The sequence below is a fragment of the Psittacula echo genome (genome assembly GCF_963264785.1).
Source record: "Psittacula echo genome assembly, chromosome: 22".
NCBI lineage: Eukaryota > Metazoa > Chordata > Aves > Psittaciformes > Psittacidae > Psittacula > Psittacula echo.
In genome coordinates, this window is record NC_137758.1 from 3,924,554 (window position 1) to 3,947,778 (window position 23,225).

The following is a 23,225-nucleotide window of genomic DNA, read 5'->3' on the forward strand; positions in this document are numbered from 1 at the left end:
TGCCTCAGCTTTTTCTTCTGCGTGGTTTTCCATGTTAGCAATCACTGGCACTGCTTTTGGCCTTGCTACTCCACACTGATGAAAGCAAGAACAAGTAAAAGGAACAGAATAGGATCTTAAAATGAACAGCTTCTTGCCAAACCAGCAAAGATACCATTCCCCCCTGTCCCGGGCTCCATGGATATTTCTATCAGATTTTCATATTGTGAGCGCTTCTCGGGAAGAGAGAAAAACTCTGGAACAGTGAGTATTTATTAGAATATTCTCTTGTTAAATAAGGGGGGGGGGGGAGAGGAAAAAATAAAAGGAAAAAGGAAAAAAAAAGAAAAAAAAGAGTACTGCAGATTTAATTTCACATCTTGGCTCTGCTCTGACAAAGGAGAAGTTACTGAACTCCGCAACTTCTTCTTGTCCCAAGCCAGGGATTAATTAATGCCCCTCCCAAAACTTGTACCTGTCCCAACCCACCCCCCTACCCCCCCCAAGTCCCAACCCTTCCCCTTTTATTCCCCAACTAGACAACACTGTTGGCAAATCAAGACAGCATGAAACTTACATCAATAAAAACAACAAAAAAGTAATGTGAAGTGTGCCAATGCATCAGGGAAGCTATCCTATTGAACAATGTACTCCTCCACCTAACAATTCTGCTCAGAGTCAGCTGTACCTTTCACAGAGGGAGAGTTTACACGTTTCGAGCATGCTCCATGGTGCAACCTTAAGTGCTGCAGAACCACAGGACAAGAGCCTGAACACCTGAATTCTTCCCCCCCAGGACTTGTTTGCAGGGATACACGTGGTTACCCAGGAGAGAGTTCGTGCAGTAACACTCAGTAAATACAACCCGACGCTTTAGCACAAGTTACAGGTATCCAGTTCACGCGGTATAAGGCATGTGGACAAGAGGAGACACCAGCGGGATGCAGCAGGATCAGCAGGACAGCATTGGTGATTGACGCTCCAGTTTGTCAGGCTTTGACCCCACTCTGGATCCCTACCACAGACAATTAATTCAGTTTCTATCATAGCATTTCTGAGGCTATTCATTTTGTTTTGGCCAAGTGTTGAAAGACCAACTCCTTTTTGTTTCATTTTGATGCAAATGCAGAGACATTGGCAGAAGCTGGAGGAGAAGCAACGGAGCAGCAGGGATGTCTGCAGGTGATGAAAACTCTGCCCTCAACTTCAAGTGTCACTGCACTGAATGGGGAGATACCAAATGGGGAGTGAACTGGCCCAGCCACCAGCACTGTCACAGAACGTGGAGTTTTTAAGAAACAAGAACAAAAAGGCAAACAGATTCGTTCCGAACCCTTCCTGCAGGAGCAGCCCAGGATTAAACCAAATTCCTGAAAAATTAAAATGTTAGATTCTCCATCTAAAAAAAAAGAAGTTTATACATATGCGCTGCAAGTGACCCCCCCACAGGTCTGAACAGCACCTGACAGTACAGACTAAGACTTAAAAGAGTTGATCTCACATTTGAAGTCTTTTAATTAAAAAAACAACAAAAAAAAACCAACCCCAAAAAAGAAGTGGCTATGGCTGGGCTGACACAAACGGGACACTTCAGAACACAAGGCAGAGGCCAGACTGGCAGCCTCGCTCGCCAGGCCATGGAAGCAGCGTGATGGGAAAGAAAGGGGCACTTCATGCACAAAATGTATTTTACAAAATACGGATCCAAAAAAAGCCAAAAAAAAAAAAAAAAAAAAAGCCAACAAAAAGGAAAAAAAAGGAAAAAAAAAAATAAATCCCACCTTGCACTAAATTGCAGCACTCTCACCACTTGCTGTGCCACAGGCTGCTGCTGCCCATGCCTGGCTTGAGAGAGGAGGCATGTGAAAAAGGGGACGGGGAAGGGAAATCCATGTTTCAGTCTGTTTCTCAGAACCTCTCTCACAGGGACCTCTTCAGTCATCTGATGTCAGGCACAGAGCTCTCAGAGTATGTCGTGGTCATGACAGGAGTGCCGTTGTTTGCCAAACAACCTTGCCTCAAGGTTTCGAAATACGAGGCCTGCACTGGTTTATGATACTGCAGAACTTTTATGGCATCTTCAATCTTAAACCATTCCCTTTTCCTTCCTGTTGGGAAAAGAAAAATCAGGAGATGCAGTAAAACAAAGCTACACTTTCTGTGTTTAAGCATTACCATTGAATAGCTTTCAATCAGTATCACGTGCACCAATAAGGCAAGAATCATTTCACTGTGTAGCAAACTGTCAGTTCAAAAGATACTGGGAATTTTTTCCTCATTTTTCCAGATATTTTCCCCAGATTTTCCCAGACTACCCTGGGCACCTCCTCCCAACACTACACTGACAACTCTTCTGTCCCGATGCCAGGTGTTCCTTTAGGGTAGTACATGCACTATCCAAACAAACTGGCCTTGTGTTTCCTAATTTAAAACCCCTGCCATTTATTTTCCTAGTTCCCTAATTTCTATTCAAGTCAGATACTCATTTTAAGACAATCCACAACAACACACACCAACCACCACTCAATTCCTATCCATCTGCAAGCGAACCTCAGTTTTTGGTGGACATCACTCATTTGTTACTCTTTCAGTATCTGAAGGGGGCATTCTATAAGAATGCTGGGGAGGGACTCTTCATCAGGGACTGTAGTGATAGGACAAGGGGTAACGGGTTAAAACTTAAACAGGGGAAGTTTAGATTGGATATAAGGAAGAAATTCTTTACTATAAGGGTGGTGAGGCACTGGAATGGGCAGCCCAAGGAAGTTGTGAATGCTCCATCCCTGGCGGTGTTCGAGGCCAGGCTGGATAAAGCCTTGGGTGACCTGGTTTAGTGTGAGGTGTCCCCGCCCAAGGCAGGGTTAGAACTGGATGCTCTTAAAGTCCTTTCCAACCCTAACTATTCTATGATTCTATGTTTCTGTAAAAACTTCCATACACAGCATGATGAAAGTGAGGGTACAGACACCACAGCTCTACCCACAAACCTCATGTGGAACAGCATCACTTGCATTTGGGAATCTGATTTAGAGGAAAAGAGTTCAAAAAGATAACAGGGAATGATTAATCCACACTGCCCACATGTATTTTCTTCTAGCCTTAGAAAGGATAGCTTTTCATGCTCTTTGCTTAGTATCTTGAAGTGCCAGAATTAGACATGTAACTGCTGTAGAGGCAGCTGTACAGCTGAATTGACTTCTCCTGGGTCACAGGGGTTACAAAAGCATCAACCTGACCACAGGTTTTTCCCCAAGCAACCAAAGGATACACCACTATAACTTTTCTTGACTGTTCTCACAAGGACTGCAGCTCCCAGAGTGTTTTGTCTGCATCAAACCCATTAATCTAGCAAGCACAAAGAACTTACCAATATTGACAGAGTCCTCCCAGTCTTCCAACACTTCTGTGACGATAAGTACGTAAACATATGTCCTGTGTTTCCTGTCCCGATTCTAGAAGGCAAAAGGGAGAAAGGACAAAGCTACCAAGGGAAAAAAGGCACGTGGGCACGTGGTGACTACAAGGTGGGAGCTGCCTTGGGATGATGCTGTGGTACCTTATTGCAGTTGCTCTCACACTGCAGCTTGTTCTTTGCCATTCAAAACTGTTGTGTTTAAATGAGGTCTGAAAGTAATTAATAGGGATTGCTGCCAAAAAGTCTAGCTCCTAATGTGTAAGGCAGTATAAGCTGGACAGATACCACGCTGCAGGTATGTATCTGCAACAGGTTTGGCAATGGGTGACAGTGGGAGGACACTGCTCCCGGCTGCTCCGTGGCACTGAAACATCCCCTGTTTCACTGGCTTATCACCAGTGACTGCAACTGAAGTGGAAATTGCAGATGATGGGATCAGCATCCATTTCTATGTAATGGGGAATTTCGGTTACCCAGCTTACTTCACAGCATGCGAGGAAGTGACGTTTACTCCAAGACAATTGGTTTTTTGAATCAATACTTCACAGCCTCAGTGGTCTGAAACTTACCTCAAAAATTCCCACTAATCTTCCTAACGTCCCTTTCACTCCAGCCTATGAAAAGTTCAAAGAGAAAGAAACATGCTTTAACAACATACAGATACAGATAGGTATGTCAGTACACATTTCCTTATTTGTTGAGCAGGAGCAGTTCCTTCAGGGCAGGAAGCAAATGCAGTAAATTTCTGTTAATCCTAAAACAACACGATCCCAAGAAAAAGGACAGAAGTGCAGAACCAACTCCAACCATGCAAGAACTCCCAGGATTTTTTTCTTCTTTTTCTATATTCACACTATTTTTATTTCAATGTGGAGGAAAAGAAAGTTCTACGATTAGTCACTAACTGCATACCAATACACTCTGAATGACCAGAATCAGCTCTGAAGTTTATTATAGCCTAAGCATGGATACAATTTGCTTTGGGGTTCAGCAGTTCACCCCCTTTCAAATGAAAATACCTTTGAAGCATGTATAAGGCATCCATTTACACCACCAAAGCAACACAACAGCTACAAGGTATTTCAGGGGTGTCCTGCAGGCAGTTGAAGCAAGCCAATATAAACACAAAATACTTTCAATGTTGGAATGTGGCCTCCACAACAGGAGCAAGACTATTTTTGATGTAACACAAAACACAGACGCACACTGAAAGAAGACTTCTGAGCACAGACACAGAAGACCTAAGCAACAGTTTTGTCTTCTGTTTTCAAACGACCAAAGATCTACCCACTTAACCTCATTTTCTGTCACTTGTTATACATCCACTCACCACTGTGGCTCAGTCGCCTTCTCAAAGTGCTGTTTCTCATCTCTGCTCCATGATCCTGCATCATGCATGTGTGCAAAATGCTCTCCCCACTCTTTGCCCCTGGACTCCTTCATTTTCCCCCCAATCATTTACATTCCCTTCTTTTTCCAGCTGTAAATAGCTGGAACTCAATGCTACAGACAAGGTGAGCTTTTGCTCCAATACTTAACTGGTCTAGAAGAACACACACAGTCTGTCATACAATCCAGCTGTGTCTGGAAGGTAAATTCATCTGCCACAGCTGATGGCAGAACTGCCCTAAGAGAAAAGGACTTGTAGCTTCCCCTCTACAAGCATTCCTAGAAATCCAGAATCCCTTCTGTAACATGCTCCTTGATCCCTGCTTCTAGGAAAGAGCTTTTCAACTGAATCATTACGTTGGTTTTGGACACAAAATTTATTGTCTCATCAGTATTAGTGACATCCTGCTCAGCCCATAGGTGCAGCACTGCCTGTGAAGCACGAGGCTATTTCTGGAGTCAAACAGCAATTCCATGAAGGTCAGCGTTCGCACGTATGCGCGCCCGGGACAGAGCTGGCTCTGACCTTTGTGGGTGAGCAGCTCCATCTCATCTGCACGACTGCTGCTGCTAACCTGGACTGATCTCTCTCAGAAGTGAGCTGGAAGGCAAATGCTTCAAATGAATTTCATTCAAAGGACTCCTCAAACAGTGGGGCTTTTTGTCCTTGATGTTTTTAAGCAGCCATCTCAACGAGCCAGAGGAACACACGGCTTCCACCTCCATAAATACATATACAAATACATTAAAAGGTGGAATGTAATGAAATGTTACAGGTTAGTAACTGTCTTAAGCCAATCCTCTTCACTTACTCCTGGAGAAGGCTATTGAATTTCTGCTCTCCTTACTTACCTGTAAAGGCACTGAATCAAAAGGCAGGGATGTTGTGGTGATGGTTTAGTGAATTCTCAAGCCTGACTAGAAACAAATTTATCTCCAGGCAACTAGCCAGCCTTGAAACTGAGTATGGATACTGCACAACCAACCTCCCAAGCAGTTTATTCCCAGCTCTAAAACTGTGCTTGAAGTAACACAGGCAGGTGAGGAGCCCTTTCTTTTGTTCTGGTTAAACAGAGAGGTGATGGAAACACTCTCTCTACAAAATAGGATCCCTCTCTGTTCTGCCGGGTCTCATTCACCCATAAAGGCACAAAAAGCAACGCCAAGACAAACATGCGCTGCAGGAAAACCACATTACATTGAATTACCACTTGGACAACTCAAACAAGTGCTAAGGTTTTCTTCACATATGAATTTATCACATGCAGTAGTAAACGGCGACATAATTTAATGGTTTGATTCAAACAAATATTGGGCTGACTTTATAAAGAGAGTCCTTATCAAAAAGTCTGCAAAGCACATCAACTGTTACATCCTGGAGCCCGATGGCTCTCATCCTATTTTACTGGCATAGTGGGTTTTAAAAACAACATACAGTATATCCAGCACAGACCGACTGGACTATTATACACCTGCTTTTGACAAAGCACTTCATTCACACACAGATAGGAAAGTCACAGTCTCTGGACAACCACACACACTGTTCAGTAGAACAAACAAAAATGGAAGTGCCATTGACCTTCTCACACAAGTTATTACCATGAAAGTTACTCAAGACATCCAAGAAAATGACCTATGGCTGCCAGGCTCCTCTTTGGGCCAGCTCCATACCTCTTGCTTTGCTATGGGCCAGCTCCTTAGCATCCTCCTGACTTCAGAAGAAAGAGCATTTTCTTGAGAAGTTCAAAGCACAGTCACAGGCTCACCCAGGATTAAAGCTGGACCTAAAGCCTAATTTGCACCAGATGACTCAGGAATTTTCTCCTCATTAGTAAATGGATTGAGAATCCTCCGCCCTCATGGGATACAACAGTGTCTGGCAGAGACAGCACAATTTATTTGGGCACATGTTCCCCCATCAAGTGCAGAGGCCGTGCTGCAATCCTCAGAATACACACATGTCCTAGGAGGATGCTATTAAACGTACCAACCAGCACCAACTGTTCTATCTGCAGGTGTGAGAATAAAGCAAATCAGTCCATCCACAGCATCCCCAGAAGAGGCACACTCAGGTATAAGAAGAGGACAGACAGAGCTTGCAAAATGAGCTCCTTTTCCACTGCTCTGCAGATCCAAACCAGTTTCCAACATCCAAGACAGACCTCACTGGAGGAAAAGATAGATCTGGCACCAATGGCACAGTAACAGCCAGCTGATCCAAAACAGCACATGGCTTCAAACCGCTGCCGCACGCCCAGAGGGGTGGGATGGGTGTTCAGGACAAGCAACAAGAATCTGGAGGAAATGAAGCTTTACTAGTTCTGCTGCTCATGGGAACAACTTGTTTTAATAAAGAAAAATGACTGAAGACATCCAAGAACAGCAGGTTCAGGTTTCAAAGCTGAAAATAAGTTTGGGTCAGATGCAAAAAGCAGCCTGCAGCAACACCATCTGTTCCTAGGGACAGCTTTTATTTCCTTCCATCTGAGCTAAGGAAAATGTGGGTTGGAATTTCAGCTATTTTACTTTGCTCTATTCGGCTCAAAGCCTGCATCTACTACAGATTACTGCTGGGCAAGAGGACTGTGGTAAAACACCCAGATCTTTGCTCTAATACCTGCAGTACTGAAGGCAGTAAATCACATCCATGGAGCCTGCTAGCTCAGACAAGTCCTAAAGCCACCAATTACAGACCTGCCAGGCAAATTTTCTTGCTGTCTCTACTGCATTTCAGGGAGGGCTATAATTATTAATCCAATTCTTCGCTGCATTACAACCAATATATGCTTTTACATTTGGGAAATAGAAATAAATTACCATGACAGAGCAAAGAACTTTAAGATGTTGCACTCATTTTTATGAAGTTCAAGTACAGGGTAACAGCCAGTAGTGAATTCAGACCACTATTTGCACTGTAATACTAAATCTAGGAGGAGCACAACACCATCATCTCAGTCATTTATCCATGGTCTTTGTAATATTAACAAGAAATATCTTCCTGTTTTAGCACTGAAAGCCATCAATATTCATATTCTAAACCACTAACAAAATACATGAAACGGAAAAGAGTATTTATCAAGCATGTTTAGGAGGGGAAAAGAAGAGATCTTGCAACCAGATCAAAGTACTATCATGATGGACTATTTTTCATATTGGCATCAATTGCCTGTTTGATCACAGAACTTATCTGGCTTTTGATTCCCATGAAGAAAGCATGACTAACACTCCCATAATTTTATAGAACTTGACATTTACTAAGTACTTAAAGGCCAGGATGTGAAAGATGCTGTAAGTGCAAAATGAAACGTCTTTGGGTTTAACAGATGAGTGTGGAGGCTTTTTTCAAAGTCACTCTATAATAAGTGCAATTTAAGGCATCTATTTCTAAAACATGCTCTTCACCAATGGCTCACACCCATAAAAAAACCCTTATTCCTAACATGAAACTAATTTTGGGGGAGAGCATGCAACAGCCTTAAAAAATCCAAGAATGAAGAAGCAAAACATGTGCTACATTGGCAGTAATGCCTGGTTTAGAAGGGCCCCTGGTTCTAGAAGGTAACCTTAGAACATACCCGGAGTTTCCAGCTGTGCAAGACTGACCGCATCACTTTCAACAACCTGTCAGAAACAAACCTGGGTTTATTCTGCTCTCAGTCAGAGCCAGCATGCTTGTCTACTGCCATTTTGCTTAGAAACAATGCCCAAGAACCCAAGTCACTTCAGATTATATGCCAACAACAGCAAGTAAGACAAGTGTTGGTACCTGTCTACCTTAATACTTCTGCTGGTAGAGATTAATATAGATAAGGACTACACCAAACTAGGACAAGGACTTCTGACTCGAACTGGGACAGAGGGATCACAGGTTTCACTCAGAATCAGTATTGCATCTTCTAAAACTTGGAAAATCAGAAAGAGGGAAAAGTCAGCTTTCTTTACATGACAATTATTCCAGCAATAACACGGATACACTCAAATACACACACGGTAACACAAGACCAGTGAATGCACAAGTTAAAATCCTTAGTTTAGGGAAGCATATTTTAACAAGAAAATGCATACCATGCAAAAAAGAATGAATTGAGAAAACCCAGCCTATTGTCATCATCCAAGACCACAAGCAACTGAAAGGGTAATGAGTCTATACAGCTCTTCCAACTGTCTCTGATTAAAAACTGGAAAAGGCATACCAAAGTCAGTGAAAGAAAGCCCACAGATTCCTTCCACAACTTTGGACCAGCATGCAAAACACCTTCTTTTAGGATAAAAATCCCTTTGTTTTCATTGACACACAGAAAACTGGATTTTCCCTCTGCCAACACAAGCAGCAGTCTCCTCCTGCTCAGCTAACCTCTTGTTCCTTTGCAAGTGACAGATGTGTCTGTCCCAGGAGAGAAGCAAAGACATCAAACCTACAGGGGATCAGCCTCGGCTACAAATACCCAAAAAGTCAAATTCACATGAAAGGATAAGCAAGGATTCCCAGCTAGCACGCACACCAGTTGCCCAGCAGTCTCCTAAAACACCTCCTTGGCCGAATCAAGAGCACAAGCTGGGGAACTGGCTGCACAAGTTCCTTACAGCATTACAGCTGCAATCTAACAAACCCTCCCCTCCACATGCACATCCCTGAACTTAAGACAGTTGTATACACTATAATTTTGTGTGTAGATTGTAAGCAGTGTCCTGGAACACAAACCTATTTGAGGAAGGCCCTGCACCCCTCCAAGCCAACCCGTGCTCCCCACCTCTGCCAGCAGCCTCCTCATTAAGCTATACAAGTGCTCAAGTAATGTCACACACGTGACAGGCTGCCATTCTGCAGCCCACTTTCAGGAAAGCCTTTCCTGTAACAGCATCCGACAGCTCCATTTCACATTCCCACCTGACTAGGTGGCACTGAGGTTAGCAGCTGGGCCGATCCTGCACTTTTGGAGCTCTCCATGTTTACTGCGTGCAGATAGGTGCTTCGTTGGGAATGACTCAACCCTGCAAGGCTGCCACAGTTTGAATTACACTCGCATTCGGCACCGGTCCACGTGAGCCAGGGAACACCAGCTGAGCGAGAGGGGATTATCTCAGCCAGCCCAAACCAGTTTCTCCACTGCAGACTGAGCCCATGCCAAGGCCTCCTTTCAGCCACCGCTGTCATGGAAAGAGAGCGATGCTTCCAAGGGGAGGGGAGGGTTGATAGACATTTCTTTGGAGGATTTGAAAGGCAAAGCCACGCATCTCCTGAATGAACCCTTGACTTCTGTATCAAATAACTTTATTATTAGTAATGATTGGGTGGTAAAGCAGGAGTCTGAAGCTAAAAATGTTCCTACTGTTCTGGTTCAACTCACTTTGGCTTGTAATGTGTTTGTAAGATCGCCGAGCTCCTGAAAAAGCAGGAGCCGAGTTACAGGCTGGAAATGAAATTTGCAAGCAGCAATCCCCACTACTAACAGGGACCTAAAGACACTTAAACTAAAACCTAAAGCAACTTTGGACTCTGTAATCTTTCATATCTTTCTGAGAAACTGCTGCATTATAGAAACATCCAAAGAGAAACACACAACTCAGGAACTGCCACATTAGATTAGTCCAAAGGCCCAAATAGTCAGCATTTTATTAGGCAGCAGGAGGTACTTCCAAATACTTCAGAGAAAACCCTTCATATACCAGACAATTGAATAAAGCCACCATTACAGAAGCATCCTTCCATTAATTAGCTCTTGACTTCTGTTCTGCAGCACAAAGATTTATAACCCTCTTGAAAGCATTTTTAATCCTGCCTTATATAATTGCGAACCTACTTGGTCATCCAGATGTAATCTTCTCATAGTTTCTGAATTCAAGCATGTCTCCAATTTGCTAATATTCAGAAGAGACATCTAAAGACACGTTTTACACACAAGGCAGTCAGCTGCCATTTGCTGCCTTCAAATTCCCTATGGAGAATAAGACTGCTCTTCCAGCTTTAAACAACTGATCTGTGTTTATCGCCTTTCTGAAACGCCTTCAGGTAAAAAAATACCCAAAACCATGAAGACATTAGGAATTTTGGCTACTTTCTACCTAAGTATTACAGAGCTCCACAAAAGCACAGCTGTGTTTTGAAGTCCTCTTAAGAAACCGTTCTTCATACAGAGAAAACAAAACTGAAAACCTCCCATCCACACACTCACCTCTTCACAGACCTCCCGCACCGCGGCCACGTTGGGCTCCTCCTCGGGCTCCATGCCACCCCCAGGGACGATCCATCGGTCAGGATGACGACTACTGCTCACCAGCAGCACCTGCGGGGAGTAGAGCACAGCAACGTGGGAACTCCAGCGCCTGGCTGAGGAGGAGGAGTTGTTTTTGCTTCCTTCATATCTCCAAACAGCACCGAGTCCTTGAGAACACGCCGCTCTTCCCAAGACAACCTCCTGAGCCCCTCTCAGGCAGCTGTGCAAAGCGCATTATCAGTGACACCTCAGCACTCCAACACTCTGACTTATTTCTGCCATTACCTCCCCACCGCTCCGATGTGTCGCAGAATAAATTATGCCTCCGCATACCGAAACGATTTGCTGTTTAATACAGCATCACAGCACTTACAGTGGAAGAGTTCACTACTCAAAGTCACTGCTTAGTCTTGACAGCCCGGGATACACATCATGCAACAGCACAAGATGGCACAGAAGCTGCTCAGCACCTTCTCCCTTTGTGGAGATACCTTCATGTAATTTCACTGGTACCTTTGGCCTCATCTGCCTCTGCAGTTACACTGGTGACACACACAAGTCAGGTAACTGCCCACTGAAGTATTAATGTGCACTTGTTTTAACAGAGATTTTCAACTTCCCTGTTTGCCTCTTCTTTTGCAGCAGGCACCAGGGTCCAGCTCTGTAGTTTTGTTTTAGATGGGGCTGTTCAGTGAGATACAAACAAAATACAACCCTACATTAAACCACTGCATAGGAGGAAAGACTTCTTTGAATCAGGTTCAACCGCTCTTCATAAGCTTGCTTTGTGGCAGTTCTCCTTGAAACGCATTTCATTCCAGTGTAATTCTGCTCTGAGCAAGCTCACTTTTTGTTTTGTCGTCTTCCAGGAACAAAACCCCCAACAATCTCAACCAGCTACAAGTTTTCCCCAAAGAACATCGAGGCGCTGTGCTTATTGAATCTACTTGAAACACATCCACGAGTAGAGATGGAAACTAAAAACAAATACTGGGTTTTAGCCCTCTGAACAAAGCCTGTTCATTACAGTCATCATGCTATACTTCGTAATTTCACTGGCACAAAGCTTAGAGGCAAAGCGACTTGCTCCAGAAACTTTCCAACATACCAGTCCAATTAGGTTACAGGCCAGCTGTAACAGCTTCAGACATTTCCAAGTTAGACTGTGCAAGACACTCAAACCCCAGGCTTTGCTGTGTCTATGTTGATCTATCAGTAGGATAGGGACAGATTTGCACTAATTATCACAAGGAAACCTACCTACAGAGTTCAAAATCAAACTTGTGATGTGAAACCAAGCACAGGATTTCCAGGGTTTCCCAGTTCTTTTCTCTTTCGAAGTCTCATCTGCCAACTGACCACTCTTCAATGTGATTTTCCTTCTCCAGGCCACCCAGACCAGGCTCAGCGCAGGGGAAAGAGTACCACAGACTATAACACACAAGGGTGAGGAAACAAGGGGCACTGAACCATGGCTCTCAAACCAGGACTAGCAAAGCTTAAGGCAGAAACTGTAGAGGGTTCACAACAAACATTTTGGCAACTGCTGGTCTAACCTTTCCTAAGCCTGGAACTGAACTCGCTGTTCTCGAGTGTCAGCACTCCTCTCATCAGCAATTTTCTGTGAATCTCATCAACAATAATGTCTCAAAGCCTCCTCTTCCCACTTCAGTCAGACCCTACCCCTGAATTCTGCAATGCATAAAGAAGAATGATTTACCAAACACCACCATTTCAAACCCTGAGCACTCCCCAACCTACTGAACACTAGAAATGAATTAAACTGAACGGGCCACCTTGATTCTGCAGTTTCCTAATGCTCACTACCTGATGTACCTTCTGCCTTAGGTTGCAATGGAGCAGCATTTCCTATATAGTAACATCCTATAGTATTTGGCCTTCCAAAGACAGAATCCCTTTCCCTCAACCACCCAATCCACATGAAACACGATCAATAGCCATGCCTGAAGAGGGAATGGAAACTATTCATCCTTAGAGCCTTCACGGCTCAGCCAGCAGCCGGGTGCCATGGGCTGGACTTCCTTTGTCCTGACCCATTACAAGAAGGGCTTCCACTGGGATTCCTCACCTCAGCAGGTGATTCTGAGGGCAAAGTTAAAAGAATAACAACTGACATTTATAGTACGTTTTATTGTCCAATAAAGAAGCATCATCATCTTCGTCATTTCCGATTTCAATTCAGAGTTTCAGCTTGAATTAAAAAAACCAAGAGAAAAAGATGAGGAGAAGCTGCAGAAAGAGACCTCTGAAAGCCAGCACAGCACACTTCATACCACTGAACTCCTGCCACCTTCCACTTGGGAGAAAAAGCAGCTGCTAAGAAAATCCCTGCACAAAGACTTGTACAGGAAAGCCTGCTCGACTGCTCAGCCTGAGACAATGCTTCAGCAACACACCACCAGTAGGAACTTTTAGGTGTAAACAACAGTTTTAGGCAAAGTAAATTAACTTCAGCTGCTCTGGCAGTTGAGCATTTTCTGAATAGAATTAACATGAACAACCCTCAGTGGGAAGGAAAAACCTGTCATTCTCACACTTGTATGTAATCAGACTATTTCCTGTTTAATCAAGAGGAAATCCCATCAAGAGAGAGCAGGAAACATGCCCTACGAGGTTATTCTTTTAAAACAACTTTAAACAGGATATTGCTACCAATGAGCTCTCCCAAGACAAAGGGGCCTAGTTCCCAGGGTCTTCCTTTCAGTTCTCTTTAAAAAGGGGTGCACAGTGTTCCCCCTTTTTCCAGTCACTGGGACTTCATCTGACTGCCATCACTTCAAGTATGATGGAGAGTGGATGGCAACGACATCAGCCAATTCCCTCAGGACTCTGGGATGCCTCTCATCAGGTCCCATAGACTCAAGTATGTTCAGGTTCCTTAGGTGGTCACAAACCTGCCCCCTTCACAAGGCAGCATCATTCAAATGCTTAACACGCTGCCCCCCAAGGCAGTAAATGAGATGTGCTGATAAACAACGTCTCTCCGAAAGCCATTAGCATTTGGGGAACAGCCCAAATGCTGTCCCCAAGGTAAGAGCTGCATTCCCCTGCAGAAACCTTTCCCCTCAACAGCTGAATGGGCAACCATAAAATACCTGGCGAAGGAAAGATATCAGCTAAGCAGGTACAGAAGAGATGTAACAGCTTGTGTTGCTGCCACAGCCAAGCCAGAATTAGCTGCTGAGTTCAGAACACAGGATGTAGCATCACGGTAACTTACACCAAAAAGACAACGCAGAGAATGGCAATTCTACATTCATTTTACACCGTAACATGACAAAACCCCATGTATTCAATTGCTCAGTTAGACTGAAAATTTCCAATACACACAAACTTTACAAAATAAAGAGTACATTGTTTTCTAAAGGACCACCTTGTATGTCCTTGATATCTCCATTTTTGCTCATTAACTTCTTTATTACATTAAATTCCTGATTTGGATATAGGCTAAAGAAGAGATTTTAATCAAAACAGTCATAAAAAATACACCAAAAATGACAAAACTTATTATTTTGTATCAGACCAAAACCCAAAGGAAGGTTCCTTTCCCATTTTATTCTCTTGGCTTACAAGGGGTTTAGGGGCAGATTTCGGAGCCAAGTCTTGCAGTCTTCTTGGAAAAGCGTTTGCAGGTATCATGTCACACGGCCAAGCTCTGTTTTCCAGGCTTTGAAAGCCAATGATGTCATTTCAAAGCAGGGAAATGAGCAACAGGAGCCTCTGGGGCAATGCACAAGGCAGCTCCAAAGCAGCTCTCTCACAGGATCAAACAACTAAGAGAAAGGTAAGAAAAACAAGCAAAGTTCGAAGCCTGCAGCAGGGGCTCCTAAACAGTGCTGGATCGTGGCCTCGTGGTAAGCAACCTTCAAAGCAGCGCGCACACCCAACTCCAAACAGCTCCAGAGCTGCCCACCAACTTCTCCCTAAGGGAGACAGGAAACACACTGAGAGACCTAAGGCTGCCTGGGCCGCCACACGCAAACCTCGGCGCTCCATGGGAAAAGGGAATAGTGTTAGTCACTGGATAAATCTGGGAGTCCCTGACACACAATGCTGTGAGCGACCTAATTCCTTACAAACCTTTGTATGCACATCAGTTGGTTTGGGTTTTTTTCCCCTTTCTTTTTCTCGCCCAGAACTAATGGTGCTCTGCAAAGCAGAAACCAAGCAACCAGAATGAGGCGGAGAATTCATTCCCAGTTAACAGAACAGGGATTGAGGGATTCCCAGGTTCTTTCATGCTATGGTGGATTTAAACAGCCACTACCACCCATAAATAAAACAGGAGTAGCTATGCTTTAAGGAACACGATTCCTAGAAAGAGGCTCCACAGCAGCATTACAGCAAAGACAAAAGGGCTACAGCATTATTAGAAGATGGGCCACAACGTTATTAGCAAATGAGCTGTGAATCTTCCAGACTCCCAGGCAGAGCCAGTCCTACCCACACGCGCCAGCCTAAGGACAACCAAGCTGGCAGAGTCAGTAAGAAACAGAAGACAAGATGTTAAATGCATGGGGTTCGGGCCAGCCAGCATCCTGCTGCCAGAAGCCGATCTATAGCTACTGGCTACTGAAACAGCCTCTGCACTTTCTTTCATGCTTTCCGTCAATATTAAGCCACAAAATGTATTTTGCATAGCGACTAAAGCACGTTTAAACTCATTTCACACTTCAGCATTATTTATCAGAACAGAGACTACAAGAAAATAACATCTCACCACACACTGTAGTGAAACTGGGGGAGAACATGGCTGACTTCAACGATTTTGGCCTGTACAATCTGTCTTTGTTTGAAAGTTTCAATTTAATAAGAGTCTCTGTATGCAGGAGTTTGAACAGTGCTGGAAACTCTGCAATTCACCCTATGACCAGGCAGGATATTGTAGCCGGTGCAGCTCTGTGTCCAGCATAATAAAGAGCTTTCATGCTTTACTCAAAGTTAACAAATGTTCTCACAATCCCAACATACCGTTACTGTTCTTAATGCTGGTATATCTGACAAAACTGGGATCTCTACTTGACCACATCAAATCACTTTTTAACACTAAGAAAAGCATACGCTGACAAATTAGTTCAAGAGGAACAGGAGGGGAAAAGAGAGACTGCAGTTAGCAAAGCCAGGCAAAAATTAATCTCATTTAACTGCAGAAACACAGCCTCAGTTACACGACAACAAAACAGGGGCTTTGCCAAACTGCTAAAGTAGGATGGTCTAAACACACAGGCCAAGGTTTACAGGAGGGCTTCTCCCACCCTCTTGCTACTCAGGGCACGTTACGGAGTTAGCACATAGTAGTAACAAGTACAGCCTGTGGTCAGCAAGCTTTCAACACGACAATAGCTTTAGCTAAGACAAGAATATGCACAACCTCAACACCAGGCCACAAAATACCCTCTCCTGACCATGACAGCATGTCCTCACAGGACACATTTCCTTACACGAGTGTTACTTTCACACACACACTCATACCTTGCTCCATGGCACAATGCGATCTAACTTGCAGCGTGGTACCTAGAAACTGGAGGCTGGGAATTAATGGCAACAGCTAGAAGAGGAAAGTATTTGTGCTACAGAACTTGACCACAGTAAAGCACAAGCTTGAAACAAGAGTAAGAGGTGAACTGGAAGAAGTTCAAGTCATTTCAAGTGTTGTGATTGCACCTACAATACTATAACCATCGAGGAAAAACAGATTTAGGCTGCTACTTAGAATAACAGATCATAAATCATCATGTGCTGCACTGGCTTCAAAATACCACAGTCATGTTGCTGCTACTACAGTTTTCTCATGACTTTAAGAGTGACTGCTTACTCCTGCTGAAAAACACAATCCGGACTCCTCTCCCTCCATCAGAATTGTGTTTTAGATAACCACAACCTTATCTGCAACATGCCTTCCACAGCAGGGCCAGGACAGAGAAAACAGCTGAAATGCCTGAACCAGCAGCTACTTGTTTCAGAAGCAAAGGGCTGATAAGGAGGCACTCCCAGAGAAAGACCCCAACGCCAACAGCCTGTTTCTGCCTGTCAGAGTCAGTTTGTTGACCACTCGGTACTTGCACACCTCATCCAGGCAGACTTTTTCCAGAAGGGATGCCTGCTTCTAAACTGCCTTGTTTAATAAAGGGGGGATAGCACAAAATTAGTATTTAGGCCTTTTACACAGACCAAATGACTCTGAATGTCAGCAGTTGAACTATATATACACTTACTGGTTTGGTGTCCCTGCCCATGGCAGGGGGGTTGGAAGTGGATGATCTTAGGGTCCTTTCCAACCCAAACCATTCTATGATTCTATGAGTAACAAGTCCTATGCATAAAATAAACCATGCAGAAACCCTACAGCCATGCAAACTTGAGAAGCTTTTCAGATGCAAGTAGTTAATTCTATGTGTAACATCAATACATGTTATTTACACATAAAAAGTAACCACCCAAGTCAATATGAATTAAAGTAACATTCAAACCAGCTGAAGCATCTTAAGAAAAAACCCCTATCCAGTAGGTAATTGTATCCCTCTGAACTTCGCATGTTAACATGAAATGTCTGAGAAAAGAGTTAGTGTGTGTTAACCACTGCACAACAAAGCCACGGAGACACATATTGCTGTATCAATGTGCACAAAACGTGGAAGGTCCTGACTGGTCTGTGCAGTCAGTGTCTGGGGTAGACTGAAGAGCAACTACTGCTTAAAGAAACTGAGCACCTGCTTCCCCACTGCTGGGTAGTGCATACAGCCCCTGAACACTGATGTCTACAGTTCATAAGGTAGAGGTAAGAGCTTCCTCATTTCATTCTGTCCAATTTTAGTGGACAACCGCACACAGAGGTATGTGCAAACCAGGAGAGACTTTCCTTATCTCAAAAAAAATAAGGATAAAGTCCAACCACATCATCTTTTTCCTTCAACTGAATAGGGAAAGAGTTGCTTCTCCAGAACTTGAGACCCCATCCACGGATAAATGAGGTTGTCTGGCTGCAGTCTCTGCTGGTACACCCCAACTGCTTGTACCTGCCTCCTCCCTCCAGCAGCGCATCCGAGGGTGCCGAGATGAACCACGTCAGGGAACCGAGCATAAGATTCAAAACACCAAACCAAAACGCACACCCACTAAAGAGGGGAACTGGACACAGAGTGAGGAAGGAAAGGTGGGAAAACCAGCTACAGCCTCTGGTCAGGCAATAAATGGATCTGAGATGAAGCTGTCAAGGATGCGTTCTGCAAAGGAGAAGAGGCAGCAGCCACTGCTGCTGGGCCTGTCTCATCAAAGCAGGGCTAGAGCACACTCCCTTCTCTTTCCATATTCATCACCCGCTTGAGTTGTGGCAGAACAAAACTGACTCAGTTCTTCAGTTTCACAACAGCTTACAGAGCTTCCAGGAAATTAAGTGAAAGTTTAACAATCTGCATCCTTTCCCAGTTTGGGGAAGTACAAGAGACCATGGAATTGCTTCTAAAATTGTTTATTCATGGAAAAGCTAAACCTTTTTTAAGATGAAAGCTAGGCTCTGCAGAGGTTTATGCTCTTGCAGGTGGAGAAACCTTGCTACAGGCACAGCTGAGAGGGACTGGAGAAGCACAAGCAAGAGAAACATTTACTGGCCTATATCCTACTGGAGATGTGGTAATGTGTTAGCAACAGACAGGGAGAACTATTGATTGGGTTTCCACCACAACCCTTTTATGTAGCTGAAGGGAATGCACAGAGTCAAGCCAAGCCATAGGAACAGAGATTCTAAGGCTATATTCCACGGAAAGTTCAATGACCACACGATGTGGGCTCCCTTTATACCCCAACACTGAAGTACTCCAAGTGGGCTTAGCTATTGTTACTTTTATATTGGAGCAAACGCACAAAGGATGGCCCAGGAACACTGTGTGATCATCACTGTGTGTCTACAGTCAAAAGTTGAGGAACTGCTGTATTACATCGCAGCTTGCTTTAAAACTGACCCAGCAGAAGCAAGAAGAAAAGGGTTCGTTTGCATTCAAATTACTTTCCCCAACGGAGGCTGTGAGGCTACATAAATGTAGCTTTGATGAGTGTGCTGGCGCTCAGCAGACCCTGGGTGAAAGTTCTGTTTTCTCCTCTCAATTTAGATTTCATTCACAATTAAGAAGAGATGACCAACCCCAGATCCTATTCTTTCCAAAGCATTTCCTCCAAAAAGTCCTTAAAAATACCAGTTGTTAATGAGCAGCTTGGCCTTTCACCAGATACAATGCAGGCATGCTTAAACCTGTAGCTGGACCAGTGCGGGACTTCAAGCCAAACGGTTCCTTTTGGTTTATTTTGAAGTATAAAGCAGAGATGCTGCCACTGAGCAGGCTTCCATCTGCTTCTTAATAGTAAGACATCAGTGAAATTTTCTGGCACATTTCCTCATCGAAACAGCTGGTCTACACAAAAAAAATATACTTGTGTTATTTAAAAATAACACCATAATAGCAATATTGAGAGGCACTGACATCACAGCCAGCAAGAGGAGTGATTTCGGAGGTAACACAAGCCTGGGATCTCTTGATCTGCACGTTCTCCTTCCCCACTGCTGCAGAAGCAGCAAATATCAAGGGAGTTTATCCTAAGAGATGAAAATAGCAGGATCCTGGTGTTCGGTTGCCAAAAGGTCCTTTGAAGTCTGTTCACACTCTGAATGAATCCTGCTGCTTCCCCTGTTCTCCCTCCTGCCCAAAGAGGCACCAACCACACTGCAGCGCCTTTGCTGTTTAGGAAACAACACAGATGCAGATTTTTTCCACACAGGCCAATTAAAAGACGTATTTTTTTGCTCTATTTGAGATCCACATTTAAATGAATTCTCCCTGTACTGCTTTTTAAAGGAATATGTCACAAAGACACCTTTTCAGCCAATGCTTGGTCTTCCAGAAACATTCCAGAGCTTCTTTCATGTCCAAAAGTAGTAGCTTCCAAACTCAATACAGGGAAAATGTGCAAACTCCAGCAGCATAAGGAAAAACTAAAGCACTTCAAAGCTAAAAAAGAATCAAAGTAAGTATTATTATGCTAAGAACCTTTCTTTGCAAATGTAACGCCTAACCAAAGACGTGCTGGTTTAGTGATCTCCACTGATTGCTGAGATTGTAAAGCAAATTAAATCTATAAACTGAAAGTTAGGGGGTAAACACCTAAAAAGAAAGAAAAAGTCTGCTCTGGAAATGGACCCAGGATTCTTCTGATTTCTTCCTGTTCATTTGAAATTATCTCGTTAAGGAACTAATTCAGGGTTCAAAAAGGGAGAAAACTTGTGTGGTTTTAAATTCATAGCAGGAAATTACGAAGAAACTCAAGAGTTCAGCTCTACTATTCCTTGAGTGCTTAAAAGTAACCAGAAACAGCCAGTCCTAGGAAAAAAATACTCCTTTAATAAAGCAAGTTTAAATTATTTATCAAAGCATAGCTTTTCTATTTATTTTTTAATAGAAAGCTTTTACTAGATCTGTAACTAACATACTTTGGGCTTGGTCTCCCCCCCTTTCAAACAGATCTCAATTTCTATTTAAACAGAAGTAATCAATAATAACATGTCAGTGGCACCAAAAAGAAGTTATTATTCTCCAAGAGGAAAAAAACCCCAACCAACCAAGAAATCTTTCCAGACATGCTGAAGTATATCATTAAATGTGTACAGGCAAAACCTTTCTCATCACTGAAAAAGAGCAAGTAGTAGTAAGATTAAACAAGTAGACTTCCCTTGACTTAAAGCTTAACTAAGTGCCAACAAATGAGAAGAAAGCTAAGAAATAATGATAAATGAATAAAAATCAAGGTTTCCTGCTTGCTGATGTCAATACAAGCGTAACTTAAATGGCTTCTCAACCTTTTGACCAAGATCAAGAGCAGTATCTGCGAATGGAGCCCATTCAGTGTGACTCCATCATCACGTTCCAAAACGCATCTGTTGAAAAAGCCCACTCCGGGAGATGAGAACACAGGATGCAGCTCCAGCTCTGCATTAAACACACAGAGACCCTACAGAAATATGGTGTTTGGAAGGCTGCGAGATGTCTTCAGGAGGCCACTTCAAACTCAAACAAAACTGTCATTCATTGCTTCACCATTTCTGCGGCTCGCTCACAAAGAAGCGTATTTGGGACATCAATCTACATTCCATACTGCACCACTTACAAAGCAGTTAATGCTCCTTCCTGGGTCACAGGACAGCTCACCACACCACCTGATGATCTGGGGGGATCAGAGACAAGGCCAAACATTAACACTGAGCAAAGCTCAAGGGAGATGATGACGCTCAAGAGCCTCCATGGCTCTTTGGAATGAGTTTACTTTTCCTTCTTGACCATCTTGGCTCAGTACTGTGAAACCACCACGTTAACAAACCTTTGCGTCACCAGCACCATAAGGGACACCAGTTCCATTGTCCAGGAGATGCAAGAGACCATGGGGTAAGTTAGAGCCCATGTGATGTTGTAAAATAAAGAGTAACCACCAGTCAAAGGCTGACTGCATCAAGTGGCCATTAAAAGTACATTTCTATCTTCACCCACACTGCAATCAAACATGGTCAAACCCCTAACTCTTGAGAACTGCCACACTGGCCTTACAAACTGTGTAAAATCCCATCAGGAAACTCAGACACCTCCAACCACCCACGTTGGTTAAGCCCAGTATCCTTACAATATGATTATATTCTTCTTCATAGCTTGCCCAAAGTACCATAAATATCCTGCAAGCCAGTGGGAAGGGACCAGCTATAAGGAATGCTGCACCAAAACACAGTGTTTTCACTTCAGACCATTGATACTTGCAATGTTGACACGCTTCACCATGACAGCACCGCTCCAAAGGGTTTGTCAAGCCTCCTTCCTCACGTTAAATAGTAACTGGCCAGTATGGTAATTTACTTTCCTCCAGTGAACTGTGTGCATTCCCTTCCGATTTCCTGTAGCTACAAATATGATAATCAGGAGAACAAAGGCTTTAGCACAGCGGCTCAGTGAAATGAAGTACACCTGACTCCAGAAGAAGCATGGCCACGAGCCCTCCAAGCGCACACTAAGAGGATATCAAACCAAGGACAGTGAAAACATCGCACATCCAAGCAAAGTTTCTCTTTTTAACTCCACGGGCAACACACCATCTTAGCAACACAGCTGCTCCCAAATGAACCAATCCACCTTTAATTCCCACTTCCTCCCAAGCCTCTCTGGACAGCAACTTCTGGCACTCCATCAGTCCCCTTTTATCCCAGTTTCTTTTTATAAATCCAAGGTCAGGTTTCCTCTCCCATCTCATGTGATGTGCTGGACTGAAGTGCTGCCAGCGTGGTCGGTCCACTCCACTGCCAAACCCCATCCCGTGCCACAGCGCTCCTTACCAGACTGTTCCACCACCCCACCGCACAGTGCCTTTCACTGAGCATTCTTCTCATGTTTAGAGCAGAGAAATGAAGAAGAAAAGGAAACACCAACTTTTACAGCGACGCCTCATTTCAACCTAGAGGGGAAAAGCCCCGCTGCGGCCGAAGCTTCGCCCTTCATCCCTGCCCCGGCCCCCGGCCCTCACCTCCTCCTCGCTCTCGCTGCGGAAGCACAGGCAGGCCGCCCGCTTCTTGTAGCCGTCCCCGTCGTAGGTGCGCGTCTGGTTGGACTTGAGCTTCATCATCCTCCGCTCGAGGGGCGGCGGGGTCGGGCCGGAGAGCGGCGAGGCCCGCGGCCTACAGGGCGAGGGTGGGCAGGACCCGCCGGGGCTCCCGCGAGGGGCGGGCGGGGAAGGACGGGGAGAGGAGGGGGGGGCACAGAAGGGGGGGGGCCGCCTCCCCTCGACAGTCTCTGTCTCGATCTCGCTCTGTCTCCCGCAGCCGGGAGCCGCCCGCTACGCGCTGCCGCCTTTCGCCCGCCTCATCCCTCCCTTCACTTCCAGCCGCTCCGCCGCCGCTGCCAGCGCTCCGGCCACCACCGACGACGACCGCGACGCCATCTTGAGGCACGCTACGCAAACGGCGTAGAGGCGCCGGGCGGGGGAGGTGGCGGCTAGCCCCTGCTGCTTCACGGCGCGCCCGCCACGCAGACGGCGCAGCCCGGCTTCCAGAATCGCTCCCCCCCCCCGCGCAGACGGCGCCACCACGCCTCCACCTCGACGCGAGCCCTCTGCGCCAGCGGCGCAGGCCGCCTTCGAGAATAAGACGGCTGCTCGTAAGCCGGCGGGCGGCTGCGTGCTGGGCG

The 23,225-nt window shown here is 44.7% G+C and overlaps 1 protein-coding gene across 3 annotated transcripts; it reads right to left on the bottom strand.

The window, feature by feature from the left end:
* Positions 1 to 234: 234 nt before the first annotated feature.
* Positions 235 to 23,097, bottom strand: NUDT3 (nudix hydrolase 3). 3 transcript variants are annotated; one of them, XR_013958363.1, is made up of 6 exons: positions 22,567 to 23,097; positions 10,957 to 11,067; positions 3,964 to 4,008; positions 3,347 to 3,431; positions 1,761 to 2,087; positions 235 to 994 (listed from the first exon to the last, which is right to left on the bottom strand). XR_013958363.1 is itself a non-coding variant. In XM_080633155.1 (5 exons), exons 1-5 carry the CDS (start codon positions 22,663 to 22,665, stop codon positions 1,918 to 1,920), a joined length of 510 nt encoding a protein of 169 aa, XP_080489281.1. In that variant the 5' UTR covers positions 22,666 to 23,097; the 3' UTR covers positions 235 to 1,917. The 3 variants fall into 3 exon arrangements, 1 of the variants encoding a protein (XP_080489281.1); XR_013958364.1 differs by having other exon boundaries at positions 235 to 1,349; XM_080633155.1 differs by having other exon boundaries at positions 235 to 2,087.
* Between the last annotated feature and the right edge of the window lie 128 nt (positions 23,098 to 23,225).

Excerpts from the sequence above, each read along its gene's own strand:
- NUDT3 (XM_080633155.1), bottom strand. The coding sequence starts at position 22,665 with ATGATGAAGCTCAAGTCCAACCAGACGCGCACCTACGACGGGGACGGC. Across the intron at positions 11,068-22,566 it reads GCAGCGAGAGCGAGGAGGAG|GTGCTGCTGGTGAGCAGTAG; the intron begins GTGAGGGCCGGG and ends TACTCCCCGCAG. Across the intron at positions 3,432-3,963 it reads GATTAGTGGGAATTTTTGAG|AATCGGGACAGGAAACACAG; the intron begins GTAAGTTTCAGA and ends TTTGCCTTCTAG.